The sequence below is a fragment of the Phyllopteryx taeniolatus genome, chromosome 12 (genome assembly GCF_024500385.1).
Source record: "Phyllopteryx taeniolatus isolate TA_2022b chromosome 12, UOR_Ptae_1.2, whole genome shotgun sequence".
NCBI lineage: Eukaryota > Metazoa > Chordata > Actinopteri > Syngnathiformes > Syngnathidae > Phyllopteryx > Phyllopteryx taeniolatus.
The window spans coordinates 13585620-13605562 of NC_084513.1; the positions used below are offsets into that span (position 1 = coordinate 13585620).

At 39.0% G+C, this 19943-nt stretch overlaps 1 protein-coding gene across 2 annotated transcripts; it reads right to left on the minus strand.

The window, feature by feature from the left end:
- lnpa (limb and neural patterns a) lies at window positions 1-10474 on the minus strand. Of its 2 annotated transcripts, none has more exons than XM_061792898.1 (13): window positions 10309-10468; window positions 9711-9778; window positions 9248-9289; window positions 7469-7656; window positions 7329-7387; window positions 7208-7248; window positions 6273-6356; window positions 5062-5113; window positions 4757-4975; window positions 3667-3772; window positions 1971-2041; window positions 1502-1657; window positions 1-858 (listed from the first exon to the last, which is right to left on the minus strand). In XM_061792898.1, exons 2-13 carry the CDS (start codon window positions 9735-9737, stop codon window positions 686-688), a joined length of 1218 nt encoding a protein of 405 aa, XP_061648882.1. In that variant the 5' UTR covers window positions 9738-9778; window positions 10309-10468; the 3' UTR covers window positions 1-685. The 2 variants fall into 2 exon arrangements, 1 of the variants encoding a protein (XP_061648882.1); XR_009791180.1 differs by having other exon boundaries at window positions 727-858; window positions 1385-1657; window positions 10309-10474.
- Between the last annotated feature and the right edge of the window lie 9469 nt (window positions 10475-19943).

The window sequence follows — 19943 nt, forward strand, 5'->3', positions numbered from 1 at the left end:
TGTTCTCAAAAGTGTATTTTAATATTATTTTCACTTGAAAAACTGACACATTCACAGCAAACAGACATTCATTCACTTGACTGAAAACACAAAGGAATTGTCTAAATGTAAATAGGGTTGCATCAAAAACACTCAAGAGGAAGCCATTTAAAATGGAAAAGGCACTTCCAGCAGGGGCACAGTACCAACGTTAATCTCTCTTACCTGTTTGTGTGTGTGTGTGTGTGTGTGTGTGTGTGTGTGGGGGGGGGGGGGGGGGGGAAAGACAAAACAAAAAAACATTGTAAGTGCATTCTTTATGTACCGTTTTGTGTAAACATGCTGGTTGCACCACTTTGCTACACGGTACCCCAGTCAACAACTAGTTAAGGCACAGCAGTCAATGGAGCTTATAAATAAAAATTGTATCAGTAACATCAATATAATGTTTCATTAACAGTTTCCTATTAAGATATGTCAAATACCGAGGTAAACATGCCTGATGCAAACTCCAGCGTATCAGACAAGGCTGTTACGAAAACAGGTTGGTGAGGAGGAGGATCCTACCAGTGTCTTGTACCAAACAATTCATCACTACCATAAAAACGCTTGCCAAAGCAAAGGGCTGCAAACATTGAAAACCACAGTAAGACTTGGTGGTTTCTGCGCTACTCCGAAAATCGGCAATACTCTTAAACCTCTTTCATCAAAGTTCCAGATGATGTGGAACAGGCCTACTTTCGTCCACATCCATGGCAGACAAATCTTGCTCTCTATCAGATTTCTCAGAGGGCTCGTCTTGTGACTCGAGAGTGCTTTGATGGTCAGATTCAGGACTGGACTCTGGGGGAGTTGGGGGTGCTGCACCCTGCGTGTCCTCTGGTAACAAAACATTTGCAAGAAATGTGTTAGTATTTATACAAAACTATTGTATGTATATTTCAGCACAGATACGACCTGGCAATTTTAATACAGGGTGTCCTAAGTTTACAACGGTCCCGAAACACGAAATCTCGAGGTTGCAAATGGTGTCCCAACAAAATACGGCCCCACGCGACAAGAAGGCACGCACAGGTACCGTTGTACATGCTGCTTTTCATTTGTTTTGTTTATGGCCTAGAATTGTTTATTATGAATATATGATGTAATTATGAGGAACTACTGTACAACTGCATTAGCATAGGTTCCAAATAATATACAAATTCAGATTAAGTCGCCACAGTAGGAAAAGAACTCCGCCACAAACTGAGGACCCACTGTACAGTATTTTGTGATCTGACCCTTGAGCACTACTTGGACAAAAGTGTTCAGACATCTGGCCATGACACCAGGAAGTGAAAAGAAGGTTGGGGAACACTGTACGAGGGGACGTTTATACTAGAGCAGATAAGGGCCTTCCACTAACCTTTCCCACAGGTAGAAATGTTGGATTGACCAAAATGTCTTGGCAACCAACCCCCAATTGATTAAGAGTTATGTCCCAAGGCTTTTGTCCAAGTAGTATATAGGCATCTGCTGTCACCATTAACAGCCTGCGAGGGATCTTCGTCAGCACTGGATGTTGAGGAGGGGGCCTCAGAAGACATCTTGAGCTCACCAGTGACCTCGGGGAGTCTGGGTGCTTGAGGTCTGGTCTTTCTGGCAGGGTTCAGGAAATAACAATATGCACATCGAAAGGCTGAAACAAATAAAACAACACGTGAATGTCATCTCACAAACAGACATATACATGAATATGAGCCAATTTCGTTTTGTTTAAAAAAAAAAAAATGTAAAAAGAAAAAAAGCCCTGAGAAGCATAAACACACAAGATTGATGCACAGCATTGGTTTGCATATTCAATCTTGGTGTGAATTTGCTCACAGGGGTTGGCGGTGGTGGGGGCGTTTAAAAGCCACATGATATACTGTGCTGCCAAGTGCTAGAGGGCAAATGGAGGCACAGCATTTGAGGGAGACTGACTAAGAGCTGAGTGCTTCTCCAAGTCTTACCGACATATTCAAATTCCTCTTTTAATGCCATGCCATTGTGGGACACACACTGCTGGCATATGAGAGCGAATCTGAGGAAGGAAAGAAAAATCACTGAAGGGACAATCCACATCAAATAAACACTTGCTATTAACACCATCTACACATCTATTTGTACATCGCAAACAACCAATTGGGCAAAATTACACTACTGACAAAAAGTTAGGGATATTCAGCTTTCAGGTGAAATTTCAAGATGGACCTAAAATGTATTGTAACGTTTATAGGTGTACTTAATTTGACCTTCTGTTAACTTTTAAATGCAAGTCCAACTGATCCATGTTTCAGTACTTTTGCACAATTTGCTGTTCTTTACCAAAGAGCTGAATAGCAAAATTCAAAACAATTATTTTATCCACAAATGGACCAAAACATTTCCAATTTCAGTTAGCTGTAAACATTCCTCTTCATCATGCTGTTCACATTTCAGTATGAGCCCAAGTTGACCCCTAAATATTGATCAGTATCTCACCATTATGCCAGGCTGAGCTTTAGTGTCTAATCAGCAGGTTGCAACAGTAAAACAACCCTGATTCCAATGAAGTTTTGACATTGTGTTAAACATAAATAAAAACAGAATACAATCATTTGAAATTCATGTGCAACCTATATTTAATTGAATACACTACAAAGACAAGATATTTAATGTTTGTTTTTAGCAAATAATCATTAACTTCGAATTCTATGGCTGCAACACGTTCCAAAAAAGCTGGGACAGGTGGCAAAAAAGACTGAGAAAGTTGAGGAATGCTCATCAAACACCTGTTTGGAACATCCCATGGGTGAACAGGCTAATTGGGAACAGGTGGGTGCCATGATTGGGTATAAAAGGAACTTCCCTGAATTGCTCAGTCATTCACAAGCAAAGATAGGGCGAGGTCCACCTCTTTGTGAACAAGTGCGTGAGATTCCTTGTAACATAAAACAGTTGGAAATGTGTATTTAAAAGTTTAGAGAAGGCTAATTCAAATTCACTTTCACTACTTTTTTTAATAGCCAAATCTGAATATGATTGTTTTAACAAAAATGGTAAAACAAAAAATAAAAGTTATCACTGACAACAAATATTGTTGACCATACCCTTAATTTACCGACCACAGTGTACCATGTTCAGATGGCAGTTTCAAGCAAGATAACACTAAAACTTTGGAGCTGTTTTAGTTGGGTTTAACTTCTTTTCAATGGCATCTCAGATCAAAAGATCTCTTTCCAATACAGGAATGTGGTGGAGCAGGAGATTGACCTTGGTTCCAGCCCTCCTGTGCGGAGTTTGCATGTTATCCCTGTGTTTGTGTGAGTTTTTTATGGGTACTCCGGCTTCCTCCCACATTCCAAAAACATGCATGTTAGGTTCAGTGAAGACTACATTGTCCATAGGTGCGACTATGAATGGTTGTTTGTCTATGTGCCCTGGGATTGGCTGGCAAGCAGTCCATGATGTACCCTCTTGCACAGTAAGTAAACGGTAAGTACATTTTATTTACAGTATATAATTTCAGAGAGGCTAGTAAGATACAGAATCACACAAAAAAATACATTTTTCTGTGAATACAAGAAAAAAATAAAAATCAGTTACCTGGGATAGGCGTCAGCTCATACTATTTACTGTAATTATGTGGCTAGTTAGAATAAATATTGTAATGCACATAGTATTTACCTGTTCTGTGGACCATCTCCAACAAGGTACTCAATGAGTCTGTCCATAGCCCCTCTGTGCCTTGGAAGAACTGGTCTGGCCAGGGGTGGGCCTGGGGGGTGCATCCCTTTGAAAAAAATATTTATGCTGTGGTGAATATAAAATACCATGGGCAGACAACTTGGGAAACAAGAACAATTTGAAGAACTGAGATACATTTCACAAAAATCCTTGAGGTTAATGACTCACATCTCCCTTGCAAAGCACGTCCAGATCCCCCGCGGTGTCGGAGAGTAGTAATTAATATAATCTAACATCAAGAGCAATCATAGGAAGATGACTGGTCATTTCTGTGAGACTTGGCACCATCTCAGTGACCTGCTGGTTATTAATTCATCGACATATGGAAACTCTGCGGCGACTCTGTGTATCAAATTGCTTTTCACTTTCAATTTTCAGCAGAAGCAGGTGATATCAAGTCGTGTAAACCATTTGTGAGATGCTGCCAATGCCAAAGGCAATTTTGCCAAGAAGACATTTACTGAGATTCCACCACCACTGCCCAGAGAACAAACGGCGCTCTGGCTAATTAATCATAGTTAATGTAATCCTGCTTGGTGCATTGCTCACAGTTGGCATTCCACATGGCAATTACGGCTTGTGGCTTCCTCTAGGAGCACATTTCCTTTGCTGTTTGCACCCATTTGCATCTTCTATTGAGTGTTCATAGTCCAGAAATAATTTATATTGAATAGTCTAGTGCCTCTATATGGATACACAGATGTCGTCCACACAGGACAACTGTTCAATGTAAAGTTTTACTGCTTTTTTTTTTTAATCTTTAAAAAAGCAGCCAACCAATGACACAGCACTTTCTACACTCAAAAAACACTTGAATACTTCCAAATGCATGCACTTGTGAGAAAGGTTTAACCATTCAGTGAGTAATTTTAAGCAATTTCTACAGTTGCATCTCTAATGCACATTGTTGAGATTGAAAGCAGAGTACTGAATAGAGCCTGAGCAACTGGAGGGAGAGAACCAGGGAAGAGTAAATCACAGCTTAATCGGCCACATTATGATGTGGCCCCCCTGTGTGCCGGTAACTCACCAAATCCTGGAGCAGGTGTTCCAGGGGTCACGAGCTTCCTCATCAAGCTCTGCTGAGCAGCCACGGCCGACAGGCCCCTCTCTGGGGGTCCTCCTGGAGCGGAGTGGGAAGATCGTCCAGGATAGGTGGGCCCACCGGAAAGAGGAGGGCGGGCAGCTACGCCGCTCCCAGGAGTCACTACCACCGGGGTTTGCGGATTGACATTGCGCTGGCGAATCTCTAACAAAAAGGAGAAACTCCTCGTAAGGTGCCGTAAAGGAGGAACACTCAGTACGGAAAACTGAGCTGTTATTACTCATTACTACCTTGCCCTGGTTTAGGCGTCATCTGGGGTCCGAGGGGCGTCGATTCCAACTCCTTCGTTTAAAAAAATAATAATTCAACTGTTAGTTGGGACACAATGTTAGGTACAACTGCACAATCTAATGAGATTCAATGTAACAGATCTGACAAAACGCCTACACTAACAAGGATAACAATGCTCAGTGTGTTTGCCGAGGAAGAGGTGGAACAGTTCCAAAAGCCACAGTTTTGTCGTCACAGATTTTCGTTTGGTTCCGTATACTGTAAGTTCAAGTTGACTGTTAGGAAAATTATGGCTTGTACAGGTTAAAACTGAAAGAATGAGGCAGTCTGACATTTGCCAGCTCATTGTGTGAGGTTCAAGTAAGTGAGATTCTGGCTGTGAGAGAGGAGACGCTGCTAGTTCAAACATGCTTTTTTTTTTTTTATTTGACAAAGAAAATTATCTTTAATGCTTAAAAAAATATTTACAGTTGTACTCACAGTCACTAAAATGCAGTGGAAGGTTTTGTGCATACTTGGCGCAAAAAGTATATCTTATAAAATGTAGAAATAAAAATGAAAAAGCTCTGACCCTTGCATTAGTGCATTAAAAAAAAAAAAAAAAAAAAAAAAAAAAAAAGAATCATACTACAGGAATGAACCTTTGCTTCAAAGCAAACTACATCAATTTTTTTTTCCTCCTTTCATGGTGACTTCTAGTAGTGAGCCTTTTGTATCCGCAAGGTATGGCCACTTGATTAGGGATAGCGGGCAGGACGCTGCCTGGCTTGTCTTTGATAATTTGGAAGAAACCAGCAACCACATAAAAGCCATGTGTTGTTATAGTTAACGCTCCTAGAGTTTGTAGCGCGAGTCCAAAACTGGTCTATAAAGGCATATTGGACCATACAGAGGATGGTTTTGGGTTTTACCGCATACCTTCCCAGCCCTAGTTTGCAGTAGTAGAAAAATCATAGTGAGAGGGGTTTGCAATATTTTACCCACCTCAGGTAGTTGCATAGAAAAAAAACACCATTGTATAACATTTGCAAAATGTACACATTTAAAAAATGTCTACAATTGGTTGTGTTAAACATTTAAAATGTGTTACTTTGGCAAACATCAATCGCTATGGAGGTTGAATAAGTTTGACTGACGGACTAAATCAAATCACCAATACAAACACCTGTCATAGGATTTCCTCAAAACAAAAACAAAATACAATGCTCACCATTCTCCTCTTGGAATCAGGATCAAATCTTTCCAGAATCATTTTTGCATTTTTATATGTTTCCGTTTCCATTACTTCTTCAAGCTGAAACAAGAGTTGCATAGTGAAAAACACTGTGTACTTATTTAATGATCATCTAATATCTAATTATGTAGCTATAATAAACAGCTTTAAAAAACAGCTACAGTGAGATAAGAAATGACAGAAAGTGCATATATTCATTTACAGTAAATACCAAATATTTCTACATGTTTACATGTAATATGAAGAATAATTACATTCACAACTTCGATAATGGAGATGGTGAAAATCCATCAGCCGTAATTATTGAAAGTTATTAGACCCGACAGAGGATGACAAGTCATTTCTCAGATTTATTTGGTTGCGGCACTACGTGCTATTAATTACAGTGACATTAGCGGAGCAATTTACTGGGTAAAGTCCTCACACGAATCAAATGCCATCTGCCCAGAACCTTGATTAACAAACACAAAGTACTGATAAAATCAATAAGAGCAACAATGAAAGGTTCCGACATGAGAAGTTGTTCAAGTCCCTTAAGACCACTGTAATTTTAAATGCTCATGTAGTCTACAAGGCCGAAAGAACATTTCTGTGATTACAGTATGTGCGTATTATCACAGTACAGTACAGCACCAAGGAGGCCATCTTTCCGTCTTTTTATTCTTAGAAATACCACAATAACTAGTAAATGGAACCTCCTCTCTTGAACACCTTAAAGCTAAAGAGAGGCTGGATACATTCTGAATTGGTCACCTGCCAATTGGTGGGCACATATACCATCGTTCACAAACACATTCTTGCCTGTGGACAATTTAGTCTTCACGGAACCTAACATGTTCTTCAAGGAACCAAACATGTTTTTAAAATTGATCAACAAAGTGCAGTGTATTAATTTATCATAGTTAACTTACAATTTTCTTCTTTTGCACTTTAAGATTCTCCAGTTTTTCATCTGATAGGAAAAAAATATAAATCAATTTCAGTCAAATTTGAATTAGAAATGTATTGAGTAATCAATAAAAAGGCTCATACTATTCTTTTCGGTTCTTCGAGAAAATATTACTATCAGGAGTTTTCGAAGCAACCACACTCTAAAGAGAGAAAGAATAAATAGAAAAAAGTTTCATAATGGTGATGTTTCATGTAAAGCTGATTGTGTGTACTATACTTACAATAAAGGAAATATGACAAAGGGAAGAGCAAGAATGAAGCGCCCCATGAGCTGTTCGGGCAGGTACCAGCAATACACCACTATGCAGGTGATCAAGTAGAGAAGAGCAGAGTGCAAAAGCAGCCGGCCAAGCCAAATCTTCAGCTGCCTTTGGTATTTTTCGCCGTGTTCCTCATAAAGCTGAATGTCCTGAAAGAAAACAATGCTGACATTCAGTCAAAATTTAGGGCTTCAGCAATCGAATATTTTTAGAATCGTCTATTCTAATGATGATGATGATCCCATCGATTGAGTAAAAAAAAAAAAAAAAAGTGTGTGTGTATATATATATATTGCATTATTAAACGTGCATGTGAGGTGCAGGTATTATTTCTGTCCACATGGGGTCACCATCCTCACGTTCTACTGTACAATCTGTGACTTTGAGTGTGTATGGCTTAAATGGCTGGACTTGGTCTGGTGAGTGACGTGGGTGTCAGGGTTGGCTAGCTGTTAAGTGGCTTACCCCGTTAAACAGTCTGCATGTTGAGTAACTCAGCGTCAGTTATGGCCATCGGCAGCTCGTGTATAAATGTGTTTATTACAAAGCGATTGACAGCGCACCAGCGGCTGTGTCTATCCTTGACCACTTTGGCATTACAATACGTTCTAACTAGCGATGGTAGGGTGCCTTAAATTTTTTTTGTCGACACATTACCTTGTATTGGCAATCATAGGCATTCTGTTGTGTTACACATTGCACTTTGTCTTCCTCGTTAAGTGTTAAATGATCCCAAACTTTGGACATTTAATGTCTTTTACGGACTGCTTCCTTCTGGCTCGCCACCATCGCTCCAATTTAAGAGTATTTCTGCTCAGACCAGTGCGTGCGACTGCAGTAACATTAGTCTGTATGGATAAGTGATCCCTGCGAAGCTTCGAGGAACAGATTTTACTTCAACCTTTTTTGTGTAGTTATTGAATTATTCAAGTTATTCGATTATCACTGCAGCTCTATAAAAACGTTTTTTCATGAAACCATGAAAGTTTACCAAGGTCGGATTAATTCTCACTTGCTCTTTAATTGCCTTTTTTGAGTAGGAATGGGCATATCAAACGCATTAGGTTTATAGCTAAAGCTAAACAAACTATTTAATTAGACATTGTGTTATATGACATCTACTAGAACCACTCCAATCTTTTATAGATGTATACAGTATTCCTTCATGCAGCCCTTTAAAGTATTGGTTACCCAATCCAAAAATAGCCAATGAGATAAATGTGCCCCAGGCTCCACTACAGTCACACTATAACGTGTGTCACTCCAGAAACAGTGCAGTACGTCTTCCCATCTCGTTGTTGTGCTTCAATGAACAAACTAAGAAACCTAAATAATCTTTCACAGTAGGAAATAGGATGTTTTTTTAAGGGGATGTTTTGCTGCTACATGACCTTAGCGGTGTCAAGTGCTCCAAAGTGAGAGGGCTGAAAATAGCCGGCAAGCTTAACTGTAGTGGAGCACTAAAGCCCCCGTCACTCATCAAATGAAGTATTTTAGGTACACAACGATTCAGTTTGACTACATGTCTATTACTGGTTTGAGCTGTGTTTTGACAGCACCTTAAGCTTTGCAATTGTCATAAAAATTGTCACACCTGATGGCCTGCCTCATAGCGCATGGGTCCCACTGAGCCAATTAGACGATACACTGAATCTTCAAGTATTTAATCTATCAGCGTGTGGAATAAAAGTAACGCAGACCAAACAATTAAAAAGCAAAGTGTTCTTGTTTGACGCATACCTTATCTATTCCCTCCAACATCTCCACAGTGGAAGGTTTGGCCTGCAAGGGGGAAAAAAAGGAATTAATTACAAAGCCATTAAAGGAGTAAGGAGAACTTTGTTTCATGTCCCTATTTCTACATTATTTACACAAGCCTGTTTCTAAGTAAAAAAACTAGACCTGCACAGTCAACATCATTATGCAAAGTTTGCAAACATAATAAAGCTCAGGTGTTCGAGATCTTATGTTAAGTTGTAGTTTGTGCACTGGCTTGTGAGTCACATCATGGGTCCCCCCCCTAATATTTGGCCCCAGTTATGTAGTTAATGAACTTTTCATTAAATGTATCCAAGTTGAGGATAACTGCCTTTGTAAAGGCACAATTGTTGATATAGCTCGTGTCATTAGATTGTACAAATGTACCTACTGGTGAGGCCAATGAGTGTATAACCAAAGCATTCTGTTTAAAATAAACACACACCCTCCACCGAGAGACGACAGCCCCCATGTTGGTGAATCTGAATGTTTTAACTGTTCGCCGTTTTCCACCTGTGGACACAAAGCGTCAATGTTTCACAAGTTGTCAAGCCACAAGACATGAGGAACACTGAAAGCAGGCCTGTCACTTGAACTGAACAGCTTCGTACTCAATAACGCCTGCAAACACTCCCGTACTAAAGATACACCGTGTATAGAAAAACATAAGTATATAAACTTTAAAACAAAAAATGACAGATTAACTTCTACAGTAGCCGCCGGCGAGTTGCTTGCTAACTACCGCTAGCAATTCCAAAGAAGTGGACCTCGCGAAGTATTTAAAAACGACATTAAGTCACATCACTGGTACCGTAATGTTAAACCTCAAATGAGACATTAGCAACGCGTTTAAAACAACTTAAGTCGACTTCCCCCCCCCCAACAAGCGTTAGCCGCACGAGCTAACTTTGGGGTAGCAAGCGAGTCGACGCTAACACAACGTGTTGCGTTCTGAACGTTACGTCATTAAAAGCCCTTTAACCGGACACTTTAGCATGCACGTGAATTTGCAGCAGCCTAATTGAGCGATTGAAAGGACGTACCTTGAGCGGAGCCGACTGGTTTGACGTGCCTGTGACTTGTAAGGAGTGTCTGCAGCTCTCCTTGCTTAGATGGTGTCAAGCTAAGGGGGGGTGTGTCCTCTATTGCAACATGGGCATTCTTTTTGTGAGGCCACGAAGTCTCTCCCTGGGACCGGTTCCCAACTGGTGGGTCGCGGACAGACAGGTCGTACGGTGGTTCCTCTATTTACCGTAATGTAGGCGTGATTAAAGACCCTGTAAAGTGATTTCACATATTTGTTTCTAAATACATTAAATAAGTGCTGAATACATCTGCAAAGACAGAACAATTTGGTACTGAATTCTTGAGATATGGAATTCAAGACTTTTTAACCATTTCAGTTGTCTGGATTTTGAAACCAAGCCCAAGTACGCACAAGAGTCGGCCCTCCCCCACTATATAAGTACTAAGTGCCGTCATTCCATCAGTGGCTATTTGATGCAATTGCGAGTTACTTAATGATGATAACTTGAACCATTTCTACCACTACAGCATGCAGTTAGCCCACTAGCATCACCCAATAAATCACCTCCTCGCTCGGTTTTGTGTCGTGTGGGGGTTTACAGAGACACTTCAGGGAAAGTTAAAACACAGCAACATACATTATTCAGCCTGTGGCTAACACTACAGATAAATGCTATAAAACGTTGATTCCTTTCCCTACCCATTGAAGCGGCAAAAGGTTAGTGTTTGTGATACTGTAAGACTACGTTTATGTGAATTTCATCCCAATTCATTGAGATGTAAAGTTGCTACGGTGATGTTTTAGCTCAATGTTCAGCTTTTTTTTTTGTTTCTGTCATCGGCTCTTACGTTGGTTTGAAGACTAAAATAAACGGTAAAAACCGGTTGCCATGGCATGTCACTGTCCAGACTTTGTTTTCTACGGCTTTGAGGCAGAGCAGTGGCCTTCAATGACATCAGCATTTTTGCATTCTCTGATTGGTTGGTCAGATTAAGTCAAATTAAGATAGTAAAACACTTCTGTAAAAATCTGCACACCTTAATACAATTAATAATCAACATCTCTCGTGAGGATGATGTATTTATTTGATTTACATTTTTTAATGTTTGTGACATGTTATTAGATAAATATTGATTCCGAACTGCCCCAGGTGGTGTGCCTGGCACATTTGCGTGCTGTTAATATTTTTGTATTGTAATGATGGTTTATATAATCGCAACATAACAGTGGAGGTATTAAGAGGTGGAATAAGTCAGGTAAGTCCCCGTTGAAGGGCAAGGTACCAAATGCCCGGCCCACCACTGGTTTGAACAAGTTGCGCGGTTGCATAAGAACACCCACTTTCACTGTGCAAAAAGACACTCAGTTACCGCCATATTTATTGGTTTTCATTGGATTGTTTTATATGTATGGCCTAATGTGCTTTGATACAAATATTTACTGTAATTAGTGGAGGAAATTATGAAAGACTACTATATAGGCACCGTGCTTAAATCCAACTTTTAAACAGTCAAACAATCAGATTAAGGTATTTACATGCCTTTTAACATTTAGATTTAATGCAGTAGTTTATTTTGTGCAACATAGTGTCTGACAATGTGATAAATTTGGTGTTTGAAGTATCCATTATTCTTTATTTGACTGTATTGTATACACAGTCTGTCCGTCCGTGTTCATTGACAATATGCCACATCTATTACATGTGATGAGAGACTATGTTACTCTTTCATGTTAAAAAGGCTACGGCAGTACCATAAGAGATTCCCTGTTCATGCAAGTTTTTGCAAATCCCCAAACATACACCGAGATAATACATAAAAACAAACAAAATCAAAAGCATAAAACTCGTCGGAGGAATATTAATTTGTTGCACCACTATTTACATATGCAGAGCAAAGAACCTCTGGAAGAATTAATCGTTAACCCAATAAAAGCAATTCCCAAAGATAATTGAGAACACGTTTCAATGCATATGCATGAAAAAAAATCCTGTATTCAACACGCTCACAGCCTCCAGTAATTGATTGAGGGGATGACCCGTTATATTAAATGTTATTTGAGAACCATCAAAACGCACAAAATTGCAATTTGCCCAGCTTGTATCAGAATTAAAAGCACATTCATCATGATTATGACTTGATAAGCTAATTTAACCATTTCGCTCTGTCTTAATGAGCTATAGTTGAATTAATGCCATGTAATATATGAAGGTAACATTTGAACAGAGGCAATGATTTGAGACAAACAGAGCAGAAACTACTTTAAAAGCGTAATGGCGGCATAAATCTCATTAAGCTCTCGTCTTCCGTTGACGTTTGGGGAACATTTTAAAGCATTAAACGGGATCTTATAGGTGTTGGAAGCTACCTGATGGTCTGAGGCTTAATGTAACAGCTGGCGTGTGTAATGCAAATAGTGCACCAAATGGGAGGAAAATACGAAAGGCTTTCATTGGTTTTGGATGCAATAATAAGGAACAATGCAACAAAATTGGTCCTCATTCACCATCTGTATTTATGAACTCATTTGTTTTTAAGTCCCATTTACTCAATTTTGAAGAATAATCTACCAATATATGTTTTCTGAGGAGCAAACGAGCTGCTTATTGCCTTTTGTGCAGCTTACACACTTATTGGCAGGAGCATATTTGTAGAGTCAACTTATCTTCTCCAGTGTCATGTCCTTCACAGGAGAATGGGACATTGGACCCTGCTGAATAAAACCATTTGGGGGGGGGGGGTTAAACTTCACAACAAGTGGATCTACTAACAGATAAAAACAATTCTGCAGTTTAAGAACTTTTCACAGGTCCAAATATACTTTTCTTAATATTGCATAGACTGATGATTATTGACCACCACTCCAGTGTTGCCTTGATTTGAGTTTCATTCGTCCCATGATCATGCTTGTAACTCAAAACACTCGTATCTCAATTCATCTTTCCCCACTGAAACCTGTTGCCGCCGCCCCCCCAAAAAATTGTTTTACTTTTTTTTTTTTTTTTTTTAAATAAGAAAAATAGCACTACACTTCATAAAAACATACATTATAATAACATAATTAAACAGAATGTGAATAATTAAACAGTTTGTTCATCATAATTGTGTGGCTTCTTCTGGTGTGTGCGCCTTTGCCACCGGGGGGCAGTATAATATAAACATACAGTACAAGAAGGAGAGGATCAGTAAACAGATACTCAGTAATATTAGCCATTTTTCCCAGAGGATAACAAATATATGCCTGTAAATATTGTTTGTCGTTTGTGTACTAATATTCTTTGCTTAAAGGGTTACAGCTACCACGACATCAATGCTATTTGTTAGCTCATCTACGGCGTTTTGTATTGTGTGTTAGCATTAAGCTAGCAGACTTTCCTTAGGCAAAGCTAAGTGGGGTTTTTTTCCCAAATACAAGTGTAATTCTCTTTGTTTTAATTTTAGTTTGATAGTAAACTTCAGCTGCCCGTGGCAATAAACAGCTTGAAGTCTCGTTTTAAAAGAATTGTTTACTATCTGCCAAATGGCTGCTTGTTGTGAAGTGAGGTAAGTTTGCTGCCACCATTTAGCAATTTTTTTTGCTCGCAAGTCAAAGCCAAAAAAAATTCTGCCCAGCAACAGCCCGTATCTCAAACAATTCATAAGTCGGGTCACTCGTAAGTTAAGGTACCACTGTACTACAGGGACACCTAGACTAGTATGCGCATTGTTGTGAATTAATTACACAGTATGATCAAGTTATTATACTTATTTAAAGTTTTTTTTTTTTTTTTCAAAAACTTTATATGAACTGGGTGTTTGTATATTTATTGAAGAACAAATCCCAGATAATAAATGATGTTTCTATAGTCATCATCACACTTTTCTTCTTTGCAGACACGGTACTATTTTGTGGTTTTTAAAAAATCCACATAAAAAGCAAAAAAACTTGTAGCATCATTTTAGATGCTCATTAGGGGTAAAGACTTCCATGCAGAAGTATTGGATTGTAGTCGGATCTCAGGATTTTTATGCAAATTTGGATTTAGCTCTTTCCTAAAAACATTTTTACAATCGTACATGAGCATTTGAATTTTTATTCATCGGTACTATATTACAAATAGGCAGTCTGGTGACCTAGTGATCAGTAAGTCTACCTCACAGTTCTGAGGTCCGGGTTTGAATCTCAACTCCCGCCTTCCTGTGTAGAGTTTGCATGTTCTCCGTGCTTGCGTGGGTTTTCTCTGGGTACCCCGGCAGCCTCCCACATTCCAAAAATATACATGTTAGGTTTATTGTGCCCTGCGATTGACTGGCGATCACTCCAGAGTGTATCCTGCCCATTACCCAAAGTCAGGCGCCAAAAGTTTTTCGATCGAGAAAATTTAGGTAAAATCTTTATCAAACCGTGTCGCCGGTTCTCCTCGTATTCTCATTTTAGCAAAGCACAAAGACGGTGATCTACTCAAATCCATGTGCAATGAGAAGTATAACATTTTAGTAGTACTATTGAAAATATGTCCAATAATGTCCTGGCAACAATCGTGTGATAATGTGAACATTACTTGTACCACAACACGCACCATCATCTCGATACTTACAATATGTCGCTTTTTAGGATGCTGTGCTTGCCGTAGCATGGCATATAGCCATACTAAGCTACAAGCGTGTAGAATTATTTTACAAAAAACAAAAGTGATAGCACGGTCACTTGCAAAATATTCAAGTTTATCCTCAAATACAATAAAAGCACAAGCTGAATAGAAACTGTGAAACAGAAAGGGCACATTTTTTGGAGTCTTGGTATGGCGTCCCATCTTACCACATGCTATACTATGGAACACAAGAAGACTTGTTTATATTGTATGTTCATATGGTGGTATGTCGAAATGCTGTTATGGCTAAAAACATTGGCACCACTGGGGTACCAATGTTTTTAGCTATGATACACATACCATCTATTATATAAATGGTATGTGTGTCTAAAAAAAAAATCCTTGCCTCATTATTCTGGCATTTATCAAATCAAAATAATTGTACTAATCCTAATTGATCTAAAACAGAAAAGGTCTGATTTCATGTCAGGGAGGGGCGGGAAAGCGTGTCCTTTTGTAGTCATGGCTAAAAACATTGGCCACCAATGATCACATTATTGTTGACTACAACAAATGTTTATCTGTTTAATCCCTTCTGTACAGTTGGAGAACAAGTTTTTTTTTTTGGGGGGGGGGGTGCGGGGGCTGTAACGGATTGATGGCATTTACATTCACTTCAGTGGGGAAAGCTGATTCGAGATATGAGTGATTAGAGTTACGAGCATGGTCGGAGGAGGAATTCAACTAGGGAACTTAATGCAGAGGCTCCATGATGGATGGTTGGCTGGCTTCCACAGATGTGAACATCCATTTCAAGAATCGGACATAGGAAACCAAAAAAAAAAAACCAAACCATATTTGAGAGTTTAGCCACAATTACAGTGAGTTGCCACTTGCTCGTGTAGTAGCTGCTGCACGTGGCCATTGTGGTCCCCACCTTAAACGCGTTTTGGCCCCGCTTGCTCCCTGTAGTTTCCCCTCCCCTCCCCACTCTCTTTTTGTCCTCCCGCAGCAGCTGTCACCCCGCATTACTCGCAGTCAGCTAAATGAAACATTATTCTAAACATATGCATCGTAATCAGTCCGGTCACACTTACAAGAACACGCGTTAATAAGGCAATCAATCACAGTGGAACAAGCGAGTTGTGCAGTAACAGCTCATAAACAGTGTGTAATGAAGAATTGGAGGTGAGCGTGACACGGCGCTGATCAGATAATCAATGTCAAAAGACGCGTTGAATGTCAGTAAACGCACATTTCATGTCGTTTCTATAAAATCCCTCCATTTACAACAAGCAGTTCAATTACCCTGAAAATACAGTCAATTAAGTGGCGGTCTGATTGGACAGCAGAGGCTGCATCATCGATCCTCGCATTGCGATCTCGGCTGCTGCGTGTGGACATTTCATTTGGTTTTTCTATTAGCGCCCAAATAAAGCGGAATATAGCAGAATATTAAACAAGCCAGAGATTTATTCCCGTGTCAAAAAAACATTCAGTGAAGGTGACAGGCACTCGAAAGCGTTATGATGCATTTTCCCCCCCCCCCTCTTCCTCTCTTTTTCTCCTGGATGCAAAACTAATGGCGTTATTGTGGCTGCGGCCTCTCTATGCACCCCCCCCCCCCCCACACCCCCACAATATCAATGCAAGGCTCGCTTTAAAGCGACAGCAAACACGGCGATACATCACGCCAATGTTCGCAGCCCCCTAAATCCTGCTTCTTAAATGGGCACGTTCAAAAAAAAAAAAAGCAACTTATCTTCAAGTCCCCGGGGGCCATTCTGCTGCATGTTGCGCCTATATTGGAACTCCGCGTAATTAACGACAAGCTCAGACAGTATCATTTAGAGGTAATGTACAAAATAATGGCAAATGATGGGGTTGGAGTGACCCCTCATCGAAGGCCCCCTGTTCCAACATTTGCATACGTTTATAATTAACAGTAGCCTACGATGGAACTGTGTCACGCCATGCAAATAAATTGAGATTGTATGCTGTAAATAAAATGTTTCATGCAGTCTATCAGAGAGATGGAAGTGTCTGAAGAGTTTCGATTTATTTTTTTTGCCAAGAACAAACACGATCAATAAATAAGATTTACATTTCATATTGCACGTTTTTTTTCCAAGTTCAAATATTTAAATCCATACAGTCATTGATATTTTAAATACAGCGATAGTTATAGAGACCCCAGAAGGTAAAAAGGTCAATATTAATTTCATTCATGTCAGTGCTCTTTTATCAGACATTAAAAACAAAGCCTTGAGTGGACTTTTACAAAAAAAAAAAAATCTTCAGTCTTTTGTAATTTTGCACAAAAATGCTGATTTTCGCAGGGTGATTGGTGCGGTTGACTCACATCCAGTGTTTTCAACATTAACAACATTCAAAAAGTCACACAAAATTAAACAAAAACAATCATTCGTCCACATTTATGAAGCATTCCCCCCCGCCCCCCGCCCCCCAATAACTCAGCCATCAGCAGGACAAGTCATATTTTCAAAATAGTCCACAATTTACAATTCACATCTTTTATCATTAGCATAATCGGTGATGTCCCACATAGGAACAAATAAAATGGCACTGACGAATTCATCAGAATGTGTCGCCTTGTGTATGTGTGGTGAGGATCTCCTGTGTGTGTCTAGTGTGGCCTTGACTGTAAAAACAAAACAAAACAAAACAAAAAAACAGGGGGTTTTATCGAGGTACTTTCATCCAGAAAAACACATTCGTGAGCTTCCACCTCGTCGTATTTTGGGCCTCATATTTGCAAGCCTTCACCGGTGACTTATTAACCATATATACAGAATTTTCTTTGTCTTCACCTTGGCTCTTTTGTATGTCTAATGACTTCCCTGCGCGGGTTGTTAGGACTTGACAGCGGGTCTCAAAACGAGCCAGTTGCCTCGCAGCCGCCTATTCAAAAGGAGCTCAATCTGGGGTGCATGATTGGCAATTTTTGTCATCATGCTCGCATTATTAAGAGAGGAATTGACAAGGAAGAGGCGATGCAAAATGATGCGCGCCTGCAAGCTGATTAGAAGAGTCCCCACACAGCAGAGGTGCTGCTGCAAAGATGCTGTCTGCTGCCAAACATCTCTGCTGGCTTTTGTGTATAGTGAAGAAAGATGTGCTGCAGCCTGTAGGCGCGCATGCACAAAATGCAGAACAGGCGCATGTGTAAAAAAAATGTAGAGAATATGACCGAATAACTAGGGGGATTTTACACAGTTGTAGAAATGCTGAATTGTCTGAGTGCAGTAAAGCAAAAAGGGATTCACTTCTGAACAATTGGGCAACAATCATTTAGGCTCATATACACAATCGGTGAGTTAAAAAAAAAAAGAAGTAATATATAGAAATGCAGGTTGGAATATGCAAGGTGACTCACAATTTTCGAAATATAAAAAAAATAAAATACGGACAATGATTGAAGCCTATAAATGGAAAACAAAATGGCAACAATTATGGTGGCTTAAAGACGGTCTTTTTTAGATTTAACTTAAAATAAATGAAGAATTAAAATTGGCCTCAATATATGCAAATTAATTCATTGTTGGTGTCATTCTGACAATTATGGAAATCCCCCCCCAAAAAAGTTTTTTTTAAATGACGGTGGCGTAAAGACACAATTTGGATGTCTTTCTTAAACTAAACTATGAACTAAAATTGACCTTCAAATGTGCAAGGTGGCACACAATTGGTGGCATTTAGAGAATAATAATAAAAATCGTTAATGAAATTAGCTCAACAACACATGTTTTTGTTTTTGTTTTCTTTTTTGTTTGGTTGTTTTAAATATATCAAATAATTCACCAAAATGAATCTTAAAAATATGCAAGGTGACTAACAATACATGAAAATTCTACAAATTGGTCAACAGTGATTGAGGCTTGAAGACAATTTGTTTTTTAAGGAGTCATTTAAAATATAACACCAACTAAAGTGTAACTTAAAATATACAAGCTTACATGAATATTGAGAGAACTTTAGAAATGCAAACAAATGCTCAACAGTGATTGAGGCTTCATAACAAAGGTGTGTGTTTCTGCTTAAAAACAAATAGAAAATGTAACATTGTGATAAAAGTAACTCGATTTTGGGAAGATTTTGTCAACTGCAAAATATAAAAAATTTAAAATTGCGGAATTTGGTCAAAGATGATGTGAGTTGTTTTTTTAGGTTCAACTCAAAAATATAGCAGATTTTTGGAGTGAATTGTTCAGATGCAGACATTTGTTGACAACGGACACAACTTGTGTGTGTGTTTTTGGGGGGGGTATTTCAGACAATCTGTGTGTGTTATATTTTATTTGGGGGGGGAGGGGGGGGGGGGTTGAATCCAGAAGTAAATGGTATTGGCTGACATTGTTCCAATAGAAAAGGCTTTTTAACGACTTGTAGAACCGGTGTGTGTTTGTGTTGTGGAGAATAAACCTAACTGTAAGTTCAGCAACTGACACAATGTGAGCTTTGTTTTTTTTAGGGTTGGCTTGAATGTAATTAATATTTTGAGAAGGTTTGTATTTTGTGTCTATGATAATTGACTGACAGTGGTCCATTAGTAAATGCTTTTTAACGAGTTCCAGTCTCAATCAACGAGACTTTCAAAACAATGACTAAAAAAAAATGCCTGTGTTGAAGAAAATGCAGATATTAGTCATGACAAGTTTTTTTTTTTAGTTATTTATTTTTACTTAAACTAATAATATTGGATTTTTTGTTTTAGAGAGCGAATCGTTAAGATACTGACATTTGTTGATAATAACTGAGGCATGCTGACACAATCTATTGTGTTTGTTTTAAGGCTCTTCTTCAAAAAATCAAATGATACATAATGGCACGTCACTTGCTTCGGGGGAGATGTGGAAAATTAGAAAGTGTTTTTTTTATTTTATTTTTTTTTAACTTTTGTGTTTTAGAAAAGCGAATGTACAATTGTTGTAATTGGCTGACATTGGTCCATTTTTAACGACTTCCAGGCTCAATCAATCAGACTTTCAAAACAACAATAAAAAAAAAAAAAAAAAAAGGGGGCCGGTGTGTGTTTGTGTGTGGAAAATAAAGCTGCGTAG